Here is an 18,309-nt window from a genome sequence, read left to right on the forward strand (position 1 = left end):
GATGTATAATAAATCCGGGCTTAAGAAAAAGGTCAAATGCTAGATTGAAACTTAGGGGTGTATATTTCCTGTAGGTAACTACCTTCAGCACATTGAAGCTTCTTTGCAAAGACTGCTTAGCTGGAGTTATCGGCAGTCAGCAGCCTTAGGAGCCCATTCAAAAACAACAGTTGAAGCCCAGAATGCACAGACCATCAGGCAACGTCCAATGAGCCCTAACTCCTACCACGTCTCAATTAGAGGAGACTTTTAAGTACAGCTCTAAGGGACGTCAAAAACAACCTCTTTTAAAGCCATATTCAGAAGCCATTAAATGTCCTTAAATCAGTTGTGCCTCGTCAACACCTTGAGTTACATAGCCAAGCAAAACTATGAACAGGACTACAAGGAAGTCATTGATCACTAGATCAACATGAGCTCAAGATAAAGAAGGAAACCATTTATAATCCGGCATTACAATGACAATACACCAAACAATGAGGAAAAGTAGAAAACAACAATCGAAAGCCTGGATAATTAGGAAATTATCCTTAAACATTAGAATCTTTTTGTACTATCAATGATGTAAGCATTTTAGGATTGTGGTAGACAAGGCTGCATGAATTGTGAAGGCTGTTTTTGTATATAGGAATGGATTAGAGTTAGGAAAAGGATTGTTTCCTATGTTAAAGGCTATGGTAGACTGGAGAACGGGTTAGATTTAAGATTAGTCTTATGGGTAGAACCCCAGTTAGTGAGAGGTTTAAAGCAGTCTACAATTAGGGTAAAAAATATGTGTTAGCGCAAAATCTTCAAAACTACGGTGGAAGAATATTTTTAGGATAGGAAATCATAAATGTTCCTGGTGCTAAACTGCACAGACCCTTTGAAGTTTATTCTTGAAGAAAAAAAGAAATATTTCAATTTTTGTAGCCACTGAGACACATCTATTTTCCTTGCATCCATACGTATTAACAATATACATGCCTAATGTCTCACTATTTGATTAGGTAAAGAAGATCTTGCAATGACTATTCATAAATAAGGAAAGGAAGTGATGAAACAACACCCAGAAAATGAGGGGGCCTTCCAGAAAACCAGAACAGAATGAAAGATACAGCAAGCATTCATCACTAGAATACTTTAAATTACTGTTCAGGTGTTTATGCTTGCCAGGTAATTAGGGATTCCAATTGTGGAGCATCAGTAATTTTGTTATTACTGTTCTATCATAGGATGATTAAAAAAAAAAAAAAAAAAAAAAAAAAAAAATCTTGTCAGAGCTATTAGTGGGTTGTTATAAGCCACACACAAGGTAGATTTTCACACACTTAGAACACAGAAGTCCAGAGAACTGGAGTTCCCTCTGTGCAGGCGGTGTCAAGCACTTGAATGCAACTAAGTCAAGTTACAGATAAATGCCAGGGACCCAGACCTAAGCAATTTCTACTATTCAAACTTCAAAATAATGTTGAAAAAAACAGACACAAATATACATCAAACAAATACACAAATTACTTAAAATTTTTAACTCACAAACAAAATATACAGATTTTCTTAGCTTTAGTGAAAGAAAGTCTTGATTTTTATTAAAGACACGTGCACTTATTTGGATATCCAGCCTTGCACTTATTTGGATAACCAGCCAAGATAAACTACAACTTCCAGCATGCTTAGTTAGTACAACTACAAAATGTTGTCATAAAGAGAAAATAACCTATCACATAAAGGTAACACTATAAATGTCTTGACTGGGAGCAACAAGTCCTCTTTTCTTGCCGAAGCAGTTAAGGATAGTGAAGCAACGGTACTATATTCATTACAATAGAAAAGGCCAAAAGAAGAGTAAACCAGATCTTAAAATAGTTCACAATACAGAGAATCCGAAGATTTAGATTCAAGTCATTAATGTAAGTCGTATGTTCCCTCTTGAAAGAGGTGCTGGACAAAGGGAAAAACAATGAAATTCCAGAATATGTTGCAAATGAGGTTCCTTCTTAAGACATCTGGTTAGTGGAGACATTTGAACCAATAGAGAAACAAAGGGAGGGTTAGAATATATGCAGAGAGATTATACTCGGCTCCGTGTCTTTAATAAAATCAAGACTTTCTTTCACTAAAGCTAAGAAAATTTCCATTTTATTAGAAGTCCCGGAGGCTCTATTATGCTAGTTAAAAGCATAGCAACAATAATATTCGAAACATGAAAAACAGGTTTGCAATAGAATGTCCTAAAAGTTGAAACATTTGTCCAATCAGAAGATTTGAGAATGTCATCTAGACTCGCTCCAGCCCAAAAGGCTTTAGATGGCATAGCACCCCTGGTTGGGCTAAATAAAATATTGAAAAATTAATGCCCGCCAAACTCATGATCCATTTAACCCAATGGGCTGAGGTAAGAGAAGTAACAGGATTGTGGCGAGTTCTGAAAGAAATAAGGAGTTGAGGATCCGATTACTTTCTGCGATCTTTCGTTTTTTAAATATATTCCCTTAAACAACTTCCAACACAGAGTTTTGTTTGATCAGGAAAATAAGGATAGAACACAGACATTAAATTTTTTTTATTTCGTCTGTGAACTTGGAAAAATACACCTGAAGGAGTGTATTGTATAGAGGAAACATCAAAAGCTTTGACATCAGAAAGAGACTAAAAGGAAGTAGAGTCAGTTTTGCAGACAGATGTTTTAGAGCTAGGAACAGGTTATCAGGTTGATTGAGGAACCTCAATCAAGTTATCAGGTTGCTTGAGGAACCTCAATCAAGTTATCAGGTTGCTTGAGGAACCTCAATCAACCTGATAACTTGTTCCTAGCTCTAAAATTATTGTTATATTAACGCCCCACATTGAATTGTATTTTGGTAAAGGAGGTTTTGAAAATCTTACTCCCTCTAATAGATGACAAATCAATGGATGTTCTCCCACAGATTTTCCATCCACTCTATTGTGTTCACCTGATATCGCTGATCTGTATGTGTTGACATTTCTGTAAGCTTTCCCCTGGGAAGCGAAGGAAGCTAGAAAGTTTACAATTAACGTTACATCTGCTGAAAGGGATCTGCACCCCTGTCCATTCACCAACTATCCCACATTTTCCAGGCTGACTTATATGCCTTGGATGTACCTGCGGCCCAAGACCTTTGGATGAATTGAGTAGCTTCTGAAGAAATTCCTGGGGTTCTCCAGGGAGATCTGAAACCATCCGTGCCACTAACCAGAGGGATTGTTGATGATCAGATCGTAAAATAATCTTTGAGGATTCTGAAGTAACGTTGGGAACCGAGGAAGAAGATTAGGTCGATCTATTGATAACTCCAGGGCTGAAGGAAACCAAGGTTAGCCTTGCCAGAATGGAGTGATTAACAGAATTTTTGCATTCTGATATCGAATCTGTGCTAGGACTCGAGATATCATAATGAAGGGAGGAAAAGCATAACTCACCTCAGTATGCTGAGACACCCCCAAAGGTGCCCCTGTGGCAGGAAACCCACACGGATTTAGGTTTCCGGGAAATACTACAAGAAACATTAACACAATATTTTAAAGTGAACAGCCACATTACAAAGAGTCGGGCTACTGAATGGGACGCTATGAAGGTGGTTCTTCGGGAGGTCTTTATGTCCACCTAGGTGGGATGGAGCCGAATCCCTGAAAAGGAAATGTCAGATCGGGAACAAGAGCTGGCGACGGTGGGGTCTGGGCCTACTGTAGCTCCGGAGCTCAGAATGCGGTGGGAACACTTGCGGGGGGAGTTGTCTGAATGTTGCCTCCAACTCTAGAAACATAATAAAACAGCAGGCCGTAGACCTTGGTACCTAGACGGGGATAAGACAGGGAAGTTGCTAGCTCATTTAATCAAGGCAGAGTAATCACTCGGTCCCATACTATCTTTACAGGACCTACAGGGCCTGGAGGTATATACTCAGCAGGCCATAAATGACATTTTTATGGACCACCTCTGAAGGATGTATACCCAACCTCCCACTAACACTGACAAGACAGACAGATAGAACTACTTGCAGTCGTTACCCCTTGCATCTCTCACGGACTCAGATCGTGACAATCTTGGGAGCCCGAATGGCGAACCGGAAATCTTGGAGGCCATAACAGTACTGAAGTCGTCCAGAGCACCTGGGAGTGATGGTATACCCTCTGGAGTTTTAAAAGGCATTCCCGGGGGTGTTGGCGGAGAGGCCGACTGAGGTGTATGCCGAAGCATGTAGAACGGGACACCTCCCCCAGTCCATGACGGAAGCTCTGATAGAACTCATTCCCAAACCAGGCAAGGATAAGCTAGACACAGGTTCCTACTGACCCATATCAATGCTCAATATAGACAAAGATTTTAAGCAGTATCCTCGAGGCGAGACTACTCCCTCACCTCCCGTCCCTTGTCCACGAGGACCAGTCGGGGTTTATCCCACATAGAAACACCTCGTAATCTACGCTGACTAGCACATGTGATTCTCGATCCCCAACTCCACCAAGATAAATACGCCCTGGCCATTTTGGACATTGAACAGTCCTTCGAGACCCTTAATCGGGACTTTGTCTGGTCAGTGATGCGAAAAATGCAGGTGGGACCACATTTCATCCGATGGATTAAACTATTCGGGCCAGGCTCAGTACTGGATGTTACGTATCAGAGGAAATCTTATTGCAAAGAGGTACAAGGCAGGGATGTTCCCCTATCCCTCCTAATCTTTGTGTTAACGATGGAACCACTGGCGTGCAGACTGCTTCAGGTCCTACATGGATGGGGTGTTCAGGTGGGGAAGAGTGAACATATAGTCTCCTTATACGCGGACGACGCACTGAAATATCTCCATCGCCCTGATATATTGGTCCACATGCTACCTAACGTGATGGATGAGTTTGGGGAAGTGTCAGGTGTGCGGATTAATGTGGGGAAGTCCACCCTGTTCCCACTTGGGGAACTAACAAGAATACCCTGGGATGAGCTCCCCATCACCGAACTCAGGTGGGAACTTGAAAAAGTTAAGTATTTGGGACTGTACATCGCACAAGATCCAGATCTATTTTATGCCAGTAATATGGCCAGAGTGCTGACGGGACTGAGGTCCTCAGTCAGTTTCTGGAACTCCTTGGGGCTGCCCCTACTGAGCAGAGTAGCGCTAGTGAAGATGGTGGTCCTGCCCAGGTGTCTCTATATAATGCAGGGCTCATATTTTGAAATTCCGAAGAGAGCATTTTGCGAGCTCGACACAATCTTAATTGGCTTGATTTGGCAGGGTAAGAGAAGCCGAGTTGGCCTCACCATTCTGAGGTGTGGATGGGCTGAGGGTGGCTTAGATGTCCCAGACCTGGAGCTGTACTATTATGCAGCCCAGCTCCAACATGCTGTATCTTGGTTGGATGAGGAGTGGAACAGGGAGAGAGGACTCCAGGAGGGGTCACACGAAGGTCAACAATTGGGGGAACTATTTATGTCAGGAGCGGGTATACCCAAGCACTTTCCCAAGTTACTATGTCTTATGGGCCGAATATGGGACCAGATGGTCAAAACGGTCCTGGGGGGGAACCGTTTTGCTTCAGATTTGGATTTCTGGACAATCCCCCAGTTCAAGTGCATAGCGCAAGTGATGTTGATGGATAAATGGCAAGGGGGGTCTGCATAATGTTAGCGAACCTCTACCTAGAGGGACGATTTATACCCTTTCTGCAGACACAAACACGGTTCCACCTGGAGGACGGGCGGGAGACAATTCCTTCAATAAGCCAAAATATCCACCACAGCTCGCCAACTATGGCCTACTTTCCCCAGTGCACCAGACCCGACCTCTACACTGACCACTCTCCTAGACATGGCAGGGGGAAGACGCTTTATTACCAATATACATCAGGCTCTACGTGCTGACAGACACCAAAAGCCACTGAGAATTGAACAAGTATGGCAACTATACAGTGCAGAACAAATCTCTCCCCAAGACTGGAAAAAAATTCACAAAGGGATTTGTGGGGTGGTTACTTTGGCCAGATTTAAACAAATCCAATATAACTTTATACATATGACATATTTTTCCCCTTAGCCGAAAATACCCCTCTAGACCTAGCGCTTGTCCTAGGTGCAACACCACTGTGGCGGACTTTGACACATGATCTGGTACTGCAGGAAAATATCAGAGTTCTGGACACAGATCCTAGAACACTTAAAAGTGGTGACGGGATGGAACATCTCCCTAACTATCACTGATTGTCTATTTGGGCTCCTATCATTTAATCCCAAAAGAAAAATCACTAGAAGATACACAATGTTAGGCTTAGTGGTGGCTAAGCACCGAATTGCCATACGATGGATTAGCCCTCACCCCCAACACCAAGTGAATGGAGACAAGACTTATTGGAATGGGCAGGGGCTGAAGAGTCACATATGAGAAAAACTAGGAGGGATGCAGAGGCCGGAGAAGCCCTGTGGGGGGGCCCGGATTAAGGTCAGTGACGGTCTATGCGACCATAACCAGATCTTCTATAGCAATGTCTCTTCCACAATAATAAGTACCATATATGTATGAGGACCAAGAGATACGTGACTGATATTGCACACAATACCGGCAGACATGGACAGAGAACAGGGACATTTTACCACATTCTGAGCCTGACTAGTACTGGTGGTTTCGGGTTTAATAGTTCTTATAATGTTGCTATAACAATAAGTGAGATTAAGTAGCGACGAAAATAAACATATATAACTGAAAACGGCAGGAGAGTAGCTACAAATGTTATCACTACTCCAACGGTCATTTCGCTGTATGTCTGTCTACTGCTCCGAATATGTTGTAAATGAATGCTGACTTTATAACAATGAAGAAATTAAAAACAAAATTAAAATGTAAAAAAAAGAAAGAAAAAAAAACTCACCTCAGTGGACCAATCTTGTAAGAAAGCCCTTGATGCTAAAGCTTTCAGATCTGGTTCCAACTGTCATAAGATGAAAGCTGGGTGTTCATATGGGAAGCAAAAAGGTCTATTGAGAAGGGACCGAATTTGGAAAAAGGTTTTCTGAATATTAATGGGTGAAGACGCCAGTCGCTTGAATCCTGAAGATGCCTGGAGCAACAATCTGCCAGTGTATTCATATTTCCTGGAAGATATTCTGCTTGGAGTGAAATCTGTCTCTGGAGACAAAACTCCCCAAATTCCTGGCATGTTCGGCTAGAGGTTTGGACCTTGTGCCACCTAGATGATTTAAATACTGAACAGCTGATAGGGTGTCCATTGGAAGCAGAATGGAACAACCTATCCTATTTTTGACAAAAGGTTAGATTGCAAAGGAACCTGCAAGCATCTCTAAACAACTGATGAGCAACAATAACTCCTCTTTTGACAATATGCCGCCAGTCGAGAGATGACCACACCTTGCGCCTCAACCAGTTTAACTTGCATTGGTTTCTAAGATAAGATCTGGTGCTGGAGAGAAACTTACTTTCCGTTCCATGGTTCTAGATTAGCTAACCGCCATCTGGGAGAATAATGTCTCCATAACTGAGACCTTTGTGAAAATGTCGAATCCTGAGCCTTTGTAGAGCTTGATAAGGTAGAGGGCTTGGAAAAATGGCTTGAATTGATGAAGCCAGAAGATCTATTATCCATGCTAAAATTCTGAGAGTTAGATTGGATTGGTTCAAGACGTAAGTTCTCTCTTTTTTATATGAGAGACCTCCTTTGGAAGTTAAAGGATAGGATTGTCTGAATCCATTAGGAAACCTAAAAGCTCCATCTGTTGAGATGGATTTAATGTTGACTTGTCCTTGTTGATGAGAAAAACTAAGCTTTGAAGGAGAGATATGACATTTGTTAGATGTGTCATTTATGCAGACTGTCTAGATGCAATAAAAAGTAGTTGTCTAGACAAGCTAGTATCTGACACCTTGACTGCTTTCATAACATTGGTGAAACACCAAGGTGCTGAAGCTACTTCGAAGGGTAGGCTTTTGAACTAATAAAATGTGTCTTTCCATTAAATTTGAAGAAACTTCCTGAAGGAGGGGTGAATCAGAATTGAAAGATATGAATCCTGAAGATCTAGACGCACCATCCAGTCTTTTTCTAACAAGGAATCTCTGAGATGGAGAACTGCCTCCATTCTTAAACGATGATACGCTACATAATTGTTGAATGACCTTAGACTTACTACTAGATTGTTTTTCTTCTGAACCAAAAATATACTGCTTACAAAACCTGAAGGATGAGGGGAAGGCATTTCTATAGCTTGTTTGTGAAGAAGGGATTGTATTTCTTGAGACAACAGAACTTCTTGTTATTTTGAGCAAGAAAGGGGTTCTGGTATAATTTTTTGGATTGGTGTGGCATAAAGCTCTGTAAGAAAACCCTTTACTGTTTATCCTTCTCCAAGCAGGATGAAACAAACTTGTATGTCCTTCCACCAAAGACTGGCCAGAAAATAGGGCACTTAACTGAGCTATGGGATTCTCCATTTCTGTAACCATGTTGCCTGAAGCCTCTGTTCCAATGGGGATAAAACTGAGGCTTATAATCTTGTTGCCATGCAAATGTGCCTCTGGTCTGATTAACCACACCTCTTGATGTATAGCAGTCGGCAAAGCTGCTCCTCCCTTTGCTGACCCTGCCAAAAAACTGACTGTGAAAAATATTTTGCAAAGAAGACTGCGCTTTATCTATGGAAGCAAATGTGGCCACATACTTGCTGAGTTCTTTGATAAATTAATCACCAAAAAGCAAGCAATTTGCCTCTTGATCTACTTCTTTAGTTGCCAGATTGCTTTACTTTGGATAAATCTTTTATAAGCAAGCTTTTGCACCTTTCCTGTGCCATGGCCGAATTGGCATTTCCCAAAAGGCATATCGCTCTCTGGGCCCAGTTAGACAAGGTGACTGGACCTACTTTGGTGCCATAAATCCTTGCTTCCTCAGCTAGATCCAAGATTCTGGTAAAAGGATCTGTAAGGTCTAACAATCTGTCTTGGTGATTAGTCCAGGCTCTGTCTACTCCCTTCTTAGGCTCTTTATCAAACTTTGTAAAAAATATATTTGGGTCTATTGAAGGAGTGGCAGTGTTGCGATTGGGCAAAGAAGGACGAGGATGTTCAGAACGAAGTCTGTTACATTATATTTTATCTAGAGGCTGTCTCAACTTGTCAGAAACATAAAGTGACAATGTTCATACGGTGACCATTCTGTGGAATTTGGGTGATGGATAAGAGTAGGATCAAACATCGGTTGACCAGCAAAATCAGCACTATCAGCATCAGCACTATTATTAGTTTTAGATGAATCTCCCAATCCATTAGGAGAAGTTTTACGCCTCTTCTCCACAGGCCCAGACAGATCATTATGTCTGGATCATCCTTATCCATACCATTATCAGAATCACCCATATCATCATCTGTATCCCAGAATTGTGTCACGTTGTTATGAAAATTACGTTTTTTAGAACTACCACTAGCCTCAGAAAGAGGTTGCAGGGAGGGAAAGTCTTTAGATGTATTTAAATCATCTGCCACTTGTTTCTTGGCCTTTTTGGAATTAATTTATATGTAGTATCATTGGCCAATAATTGTTTTCATGGAAACCTCAAGTGTTTCGGAAATATTACACATAAAATTTGATACAGCCTGTTGTACTGAAAGTTTGATAAAAGCATTTAAACTGTCTTTGAATAATTGTGCCTCATCAGCCTCAGACTAACTCCCCATATTTTAAAATAAATATATAGATAGGATTTCAGGAATGAGGGCAACTAAATGTATGTATGTTAAAAATAATTTAGTACCAATATATTTTTAAAATTTAAATACAAAATATTTTGAAAATAATTAAATATATTGAAATACAGTTACATTTGAATGCATGCCTGAAAGGAAACAGTTAAATTTTCTGCCTAGGGCGATGAGAGTGAGCCAAGATGGCAGGTGGGTCTGAGGGCGTGTCAACGATAGTGGAGGCGGGCACTCATCGAACAAGGCAGAAAAAGGAAACAGACATTGATAGTCCTAATTGACAGTCAAAGGAGTAAGGAGAAAGAGCCGCAATGCCGTGTGTGGCGAACACCAGGCCCAGAACAGCCTTCAAGGAAAATGTGCTGCAGGTGTCCTCAGCGCCACGACCAAAACAACTGTTTGCACGCTGAGCGAAAGTTGGACGGATTAATTATGATAAATCACAGGTGAACCTCCAAAAATTCACAAAAAACGTTATATCAGCATAATAACATTCGGAAAGTATAATAATTGGAAAAACACAATGAACAATGACTAAGAAAGATATGAGTGTCAGGGGTGTGGAATTTAATAAAATATCTACTTGTCCATGGGACAGGTTGCTTCTTAAATCTACTTGTCCTCTAAAAAATTCTACTTGTCCTTTTGGTGCCATGTTGTGTGGGGACAAATTATGGCTGCAATCTCATTATGTAAGAACTATGATAATAGCCTATCTGATTACACCAGGGGTTCTACTATAGTAGGGCTTGAATACTTGCCATTTCAATCCCTACTATAGCAATTTCCTTATTTTGCCACCTTTCCGCACATCTGCATACTGAGACTGGAGGAAGCAGTGAGCAATAGTTCCAGGGCTGGAATGCCTTTGAGTCTGAAAACCTAGTAGCTTGCATATTTTAAGGTTTTTCACCAGCTCTTCTCTAATCTTTCGCCATAGAGAGAAAGGTTGGAAATGTCCTCCTGACGATGGCAGAGGTAGAAGTCCAGGGCTGGGAAAAAAGTGGTTGGAGGGAAAGTGAACTTGTAAACGATCCATAGATTTTCACATGGGCAAATCTACACATGCTTTTTTGCTCATGCTATAATACAGTTCACAAATATTTTCTAGGAATATAATTTCCTGGTCTGCTTCTGTAAGTTCTTGTGAATTCATGAAAGTCGCTATTTCAAAGTCATATAGCATGGGTGCACTTTTGTGACTTTCTTTAAGAATTGGGTCCCTAATTAGGTCGGGCGTTAACAAAGACATTTTGTTTTTAATAAACTTCTATTTCTCTTTCTATCGGCTAGATTTACTGTGAGTGATCACATTCTGTTCTTCCACAAGGAGCATATTGGCACACAAAGTAGTTTTGTTCAGTGCCAGGAACTACTGTGGCAATCAGTGCAATACCGAAACTGGAGGGGGCCCCCCTGCAAAGAACATGGAGGCCCCCCTCAAGACTCACTCAGGACAGGTGCTGTGCTGAGGGGGCCCACTGGAGGGGTGCTGCGGGGCCTTTGTTACGCCGCTGTTGGCAATGTTTGCTTTTTTTTGCAAGTGTTTGTTGCAATACAAATAAAATACTTTACAATAAAGTGTTAAAAAAGCAATGTCAAAACAAGACACGCATTGACAAAACCAAAAGACTAACAAAAAATGTTGGATTGCTTGGCTTTGCCAATGCTCGTTTATCTTCATACTTCCCGTTATCTTGTTGAAATAATCACACTAATTTTCCATTAGGAATATTTTTGGGAAATACTAGCATGCATCAACACATTTTACTAAATGACTCTTAAAAGAAATAGCACCTAAAATTTCATAGTAGCGAAACATTTTTTTCTGAACATTTTATTTTGAAAGCAAAGAATCATCACTCTGTCTTACAAGCTTCTGCAATTATTTGCATCTAATCAGAGAGCATTCTGGGACTTAGCCTCATATTAAACTTTTCAAATGTGGGTAAATTTTTTTTTTTTTTTTTTTTAAACTGAAGTCACCGTCAGTAGTGCAGTGGGACCTAAAAACGTTTATTTACAGAGCTCTCCCGAATAACGAAGGCTTTTCATTACTGAACCATAAATACAAGTTCGAACAGCATTAACTTATGGGCACACATTACCTCAACTGCAGACAGTTCCCCGCTCTGTAAACTAGTAGCCAAAGGGATTGTGCTGCAAATGGTTGGGCCTACCTGTCCCAAGGACAAAATAAACATGAAAATTTGTTGCCCTTTACCCCAAACAATATGTCCCGGGCATTGGGCCATAGGAATTCCACCTCCCTGTAAGTGTATACTTATCTTGACTTCAAGCAGCAAGAAAAAATGAGTTGTTGCTGCTCCCAGTCAAGACATTTATAGTTTTACCTTTACTTGATTGGTTATTTTATCTTTATGAAAGCATTTTGTAGTTGTACTAACTAAGCATGCTGGAAGTTGTGGTTTTTTTTGTCTACTATTCAAATAAACGTAAGAAAAGTATGTAATTTTAAATGGAACGCCAGGAACTTTGAAAAATGTAGGTTTTTGTTTTCAAAACTCTGGCATATCACTTCGCCTTTTGTTGTTAGCCCATGCCAGTGCTTCAATAGGGGTCACCAACTGTCCACACTAGATTCGGATTGCTGTATGTGGTGCTTCCCATGAATCAAGCTAAGGATACCAATACAATCTTGAACCTGCAATTTCAAATTCCTTCACATTCACAGAGCATCTTAAAATGTTCAACTGTGTGTGCTGTATATATTTATTAACATACTAATACGGTTGGTCTAAACAGTCAAAGACTACCTGATACAACAGGTTAAGAATCGTTGATTTAAGTGGAAACTAATCGCAGGTTGGAAGACAATAAAGGAATGGCAAGTGTGCATTTGCTTCCAGAGTCAGCAACACAGGTAAGAGCTTAAAGACCATGGCAACCGTTCCTACAGTTCCCCATACACTAAGAGAGAGATGTGTCCTCTAGTTAAAGAAAAAAATGTCTCAACTAAAAATGGACTACATCCCAGAATCTGATTTGTTCCAGTCTGAAGAAACTAAACACTGGATTTGAACCCTCTCCTCCAAAAATGCTCCTAAAAAAACGTTAATTTTATCTGGTACACTGGAGACCTGCCTGCATTTATACTTCAATTAGCATCCAGTAGCCGCAGTACAGTCAGTTTGATTTCTCAAGTTTCAGCACTTGCAATGGGGGATAGGGATGCCTATCCCCAGTGACAGCACCAATATTCATCATACCAGCTAAGGCGTTAGTGTCACGACAAACTGAACAGACAATCTAAATCCATCCTCATCATCGGTTTAGCAGGGATTACGGTATTTTCTGTCACACATATAAATCTAGGCCTTCTATAGTGTTGAACCCTTGGTTCCTGCAATCCCCAGAACAAAGCAAAATATAGTACACTAAATAAAGACTTAGGGGCAGTATATGAAAAGTACGAAGGGGCGCAGTTAGTGGAATGTGGACACATTACAGGTGTCCACTTATGTGCAATTACTATAAAAAGGCAACAAAAGTGAAATTAATAGACCTTATAAAATACAGCATATTTTAGTCCTGGCATTTCCTTCTACCAATTAGTGATGTCATGTTAGTTAGCCAAATTGGTTCAACTGAAATTAATCAAGAAGTGGCAAGGAGTCGAGACTTGTGTCCCTGATGACACAATGTATATAGTTATTTTCCAGTATACATATCATGAGTATGTTTTATACCATATGTATTTTCTAAAACAAAATGCAGTAAGCAATACTTTTATTGCCCCTCCACATTTCAGTTCTCTATTAAGACAGCAAATCAGCTGTCTACTAGCTCTGCTTATACCATTTGTTATTAGGAAGATTTATAGAAACCACAAATAGAGGTGAGAGATACTGGTCACAAAGATGAAGTATCTATTGAAGTCAAGCTCATTGTTACGTTCAGAATGGGGGAAACAACTCACAACTGTTTAGAACAACATCCTGCTGACCTCTTGAAGGAAGTTTCAGGAAAATGTGAATCCAATAAGAAATATTTACTGACTAGGTCATGGACAGAATGGGCAATAGGCATTTGAGATGTGCCAAACTGAAAGATATTAGGTGTCTAGCAACATCCAGCAAATATTGATTGGAGTTAACTGTCAAGAAACACAGAAGTTTACTGGCAACAAACACTGACTTTAACAGGCAACAAACACAGAACAGTGATTCAAATTGACTAAAGCAGGGGCATGATTAGCTTGTGTGAAGGGCAGTTGAGGTGAGTACGTTCCACTGGATTAAGGAAAACCTTTACTCTCTGAGGCTAAAATTAGGGACGAAGGAGTCTTTCCCTCCAGGCTTTTCGGGTGCAGTAGTGCAGTCCAGGTACTTTTGATGGCTAATTGGTTTGGGGAGAGGGGTGATAAGTACTATCAGCAGTTAAGTCATAGGGGTGTAAGGGATTAGCCCTATTTGAAAGCTAGGTGATACATTGGTCACTTTTTAGGGGGAGCAGGCATTAGATGGGAGTCTCCTCATCCAACCCTCAGAACGTGGGATTGGGGTGTGTGTGTGTGTGTGTGTGTGTGTGAGAGAGACTAAGAGTTGCACAGGTGAGTCAGGCCATCAAGGAGTTTTTACACACGTTGTCGCCGATGAGTGGGTACCTTTGATATGGCACGCATGGTGATGGTTTATAATCCACAATAGGGTTGGTTACGCTGCTGAGCAGCAGGCTCAGCTCTGGGTGGAGGGTGAGTTATATGTTTGTTATGAATTGAGGTATGAAACAAATGCAGTTTGTTGGAGCAACTGGAGATTTGAAGAAAGGTGTTTCAGCGAGAACTGTTGGGGAGTTGTTTGAAATGTTCAGGGGGTGGTCACTAGGGGCCGGAGATGTATTGTTTAGGATGAAATCTTTTCAGTGAGGGTAATGCTAGTTTGTGGGGCAATGGCCAGAGTTTGTTCTATTCTGCTGTGATGCACATCTGCCTCATGAAATCAGCCTTTCCCACAAACACTTGTGGAGTGCATTTCTTGGGGGACACTGCCTCGACCGAATTACCATTAGACGTCTAGCACTGAGAGCATCAAGTATCTGGATTTAAAGAAGCAGCTTTCAATTTAGATAAACTTTCAAAACTGTCTCGAGCACAAACCTGGCAGCTGAAGTAACGTGTTAGCTGCTATAAGCCACTTACCACAACAGTACACCAAGTGAAGTTAAACATTAATAAGCATATACAGACAAATATGATTGTTCCGCCTTAACCCCACTTTCAACGGGTTGGTACTCCTTTCATACTCACAGGGTAGAGGTACAGCACAGCTCCCACCAGGATGAGAAGGAACGTGATGGCAAAAATCACAAAGTCCAACATATCTGCTCACTTTTCCTCCCGTCTCTGTGTGTAATTAAAAGAAAGCCTCCTCCTTTGCCCTAGCAGCCCAAATCATACCCAAGAATCGCTCCTATCCGTGCCTCCGGGAACCCTCTTTTTCTGAATTCAAGAACCACCTCTTCATCTAACCAAGGAGCACCCACCTCTGTGCATATCAAGAACACCTACTATCCTCCAGCAGCCCAACTGTACCACTTCCTGCGCAGCACGGACTGTACCTCATGAACACAACTCTGTGAGAACTGACAGTCCTGCTGTCACGATGCAGCACGGATACTGCAGTAAAAGAACGGTCACCCAAGACACCCTGTATGTACCCAAGAAGCACAATGAACATACTACACTCCACACCAAGTTGGCTTCGATAGACAAACTCCACGGCTGGGCAGAGTATCGTGTACACGCACGATCCACCCGCTCCAGCTGCAGGATCTACACTCCACGTCCACCAGTATGCTCGATTGCTCGGAGAGCCCAGCCTAGCCCAAAACTTTGTCCGGCGGTATTGAAAAGTTCGGCGTTGCAGAAGCAAGAATGAAACAGACTAAAGCAATCAAGCACCCTGAATGCGGCACACTGCGAAAATGATATGTGTAGAAACGGGACTATGGTAGCAAAGGTAACGCACAACAATTTTGCCACTCATTTTGAAACACAGCGGTAATACCAGACTCGTTTCTTTGCTGCGTAACATAGACTGATACGTTTTTTGTATTTTCTATTATGTAATATACAGGCGACAATTCACTCAAAATATGCGCACATTAACTGTAATTTTTCAGGGAATACCGTTCCCCAAAATTGCAGGATAAACTTATTAGGACAAGAAGCTTCTAATGCATTATTGAAATATTCGCTTTAGTTACAACCTCTCTTGTACGTGAATAGCACACACAATTCCAAGATGGCGGCAGCTCGACCGTCTATTGAGTAGGCACCGCGTCAGGCTTGCCGCTGTCAAATTTGGAGGTACTATTTAATTGAAAGCATATTGTACTTTTCGTAGATTATCATAAACTGTTAGAATCAAATAGAAAACATATAATGCAACACTGCAGTTGTAGTATGTAGCTTCTGTTACAACTGAGTTTTCTAGTGTTGAATTTTCGTTAAAACAGAAATATACGAATCTTATGTAGTTTCTCGGCTTCTGTTTTACCACTGTCATCGACGTTCTCACGCTTCCACCTAAGCAAATACAAGTTCAAAGATGGCGACTCTGTTTAAAGTGGCTCCTTCTAAATGTGACAGGAGTACACCGTGTTTCCGTTTTATGGGAAGGTAGAGTGATTTGAAAGGAGTGCACTGCAAGCAGATACAACCACCAACGAGGGCAGAACCGTAGGAACATCGCCACCCAGTGCCAGAGAAAGTCACAGAACATAACTAGGAGAGGGCGTCTGGACTTCTGAAGTGCGTGTCAGGTAAGGCAAGGGGTCAGTGGGCGGTGCCAATGAGAACTGTTGGTGCTGACAGGTTTTTGGTTTCTTCAGAAAAAACCGTGTACCTTGGATAGCAACCCGCATTAGTGACCTGACAGCGGGCCTTTTAGAGAGGTAGTCATGTATTTGGTGTAGGGCAGGGGTCTTCAAACGGGGGCGACCCTCAAGGGATCCCGGAGGGGGGCAGGCTCAAAAAGCACTATGCTAATAACAGGGCTTTGTTTTAAGCTGAAAAAATAAGCAGCAGTAAACGCTCTGTAATGGACCATCACTAACCTGTTTTGTCATTTTTATCCAAGCTGGGAGTATGTATCAAAAGGGAAGGGACTCCAAATACTCTTCAAATCCCACACCACATCCCCACTTCTGATAATCACACTGTTGATACTCTTACACTTTAGTAAGGCCCTCCCTTACCAGAATGGTATGCTTGCATTTGTATTTGATTGTATTTTATAAACAGTAACAAAACTTGACTGCAGTGTTTAAATAAGTGTAGACTTATTTAAAACATTGCCAATTTTTAACAGAATATTTGTGATACATTCAGAGGGGGGCACAATGATTTTTTTTTCATGGGATGTGGGGGTGTTTGGCACTGTATTAAAAGGTTTGAAGACCACTGATAGTGTAGAGCCTTAAACTACAACTGATTAAGTGTTATATTTATTCATACATGCTAACATACCCAATTCAGCCTGGAGACTCTATGGCCCTCATTCTGACCTTGGCGGTCGGCGGAGAGGCGGCGGTCGGACCGCGAACAGACCGGCGGTATTAAAAATGGCATTCTGACCGCGGCGGTCACCGCCGCGACCGACCGCCACTTCCCCACTCCGACAGCCACGGCGGTCATGACCGACGGGCTGGAGTCTGCGCACTCCGGTCCGGCGGTCGACCCAAGACCGCCAACGGTATCATGACCCTGCTTACCGCCGCGGTTTCTGGCGTTCGGGAACCGCCATGCGAACCATGGCGGTAGGCACTATCGGGGCCAGGGAATTCCTTCCCTGGCACTGATAGGGGTCTCCCCCACCCCCCACAGCCCCCCCGAGTCCTCCCCCCACACCCTCCACCCCCCTGCCACCCCCCAGAGGTGGTACGAACCCCCTCCCCACCCCCACCCCGACATGCACATACACGCACCCGACATGCACACACCCCCAACATGCACATATACACACCCCCTACACACACACATACACAACGGGGACACATACCCGCACACATACATGCCGACATGCGCACCCGCCGAACTACACACATTGCCCATAGGCACAGCAGCACTCCCCGCCCGCATGCATGCACTCACACACCCCCTCTACACACTCACACGCACACACCCATGCACGCACACATCACACAACACCCCCCCACCCCCTCCCCTCACGGACGATCAACTTACCTTGTGCGTTGGTCCTCCGGGAGGTGACAGGAGCCATGGGGAGGAGACCGCCAACAGAAGACCGCCACACAGAAATGTGGGTCGTAATTCTGTGGGCGGTGTTCTGCTGGCGTGGCGGTGGAGGTTGACCAGTCTCCACTTTCCCGCCGACCGCCAGTGTGGCTGCTGGCGGTTTTCCGGCGGAACGCTCCCAGCGGTCAGAATGCGCACAGCGGCATACCGCCGCGGTCGGCGGTCTTCACCGCGGCGGTAACTCGGCGGTCTTGCGAAAAGACCGCCAAGGTCAGAATGACCCCCTATATATGTAAAACCTACTGGGTTGCCAGTGGATAGTTATAGTCAGGATCCTATTTCCATAGAGAAATCGTTTTTTGACATACCTATGTCTTTGGCACCGTTTGA

General features: G+C 42.5%; 2 protein-coding genes across 5 annotated transcripts in view; one reads left to right on the forward strand and one right to left on the reverse strand.

Moving 5' to 3' along the window:
- Nucleotides 1–15,601, reverse strand: part of CYP20A1 (cytochrome P450 family 20 subfamily A member 1) — a 160,004-nt gene extending 144,403 nt beyond the window's left edge. Inside the window, exon 1 of one of the 2 annotated variants that reach the window (XM_069226021.1) lies at nucleotides 14,968–15,601. In XM_069226021.1, coding sequence (XP_069082122.1) covers nucleotides 14,968–15,039 — 72 coding nt within the window. In that variant the 5' untranslated portion in view covers nucleotides 15,040–15,601. The remainder of the gene's footprint in view (nucleotides 1–14,967) is intronic. The other variant, XM_069226022.1, reaches the window with a different exon arrangement.
- The window catches only part of LOC138285718 (interferon-inducible GTPase 5-like), a 184,282-nt gene continuing 180,360 nt past the window's right edge, over nucleotides 14,388–18,309 (forward strand). The window contains exon 1 of one of the 3 annotated variants that reach the window (XM_069226026.1): nucleotides 14,388–14,412. The gene's annotated coding sequence lies outside the window, so the exon portion shown is untranslated. Of the gene's footprint in view, nucleotides 14,413–16,288; nucleotides 16,485–18,309 lie in introns of those variants that run through there. The other 2 variants (XM_069226025.1, XM_069226023.1) reach the window with 2 other exon arrangements.

This window comes from Pleurodeles waltl, chromosome 3_1 (genome assembly GCF_031143425.1).
Source record: "Pleurodeles waltl isolate 20211129_DDA chromosome 3_1, aPleWal1.hap1.20221129, whole genome shotgun sequence".
NCBI classification, from domain to species: Eukaryota; Metazoa; Chordata; class Amphibia; order Caudata; family Salamandridae; genus Pleurodeles; species Pleurodeles waltl.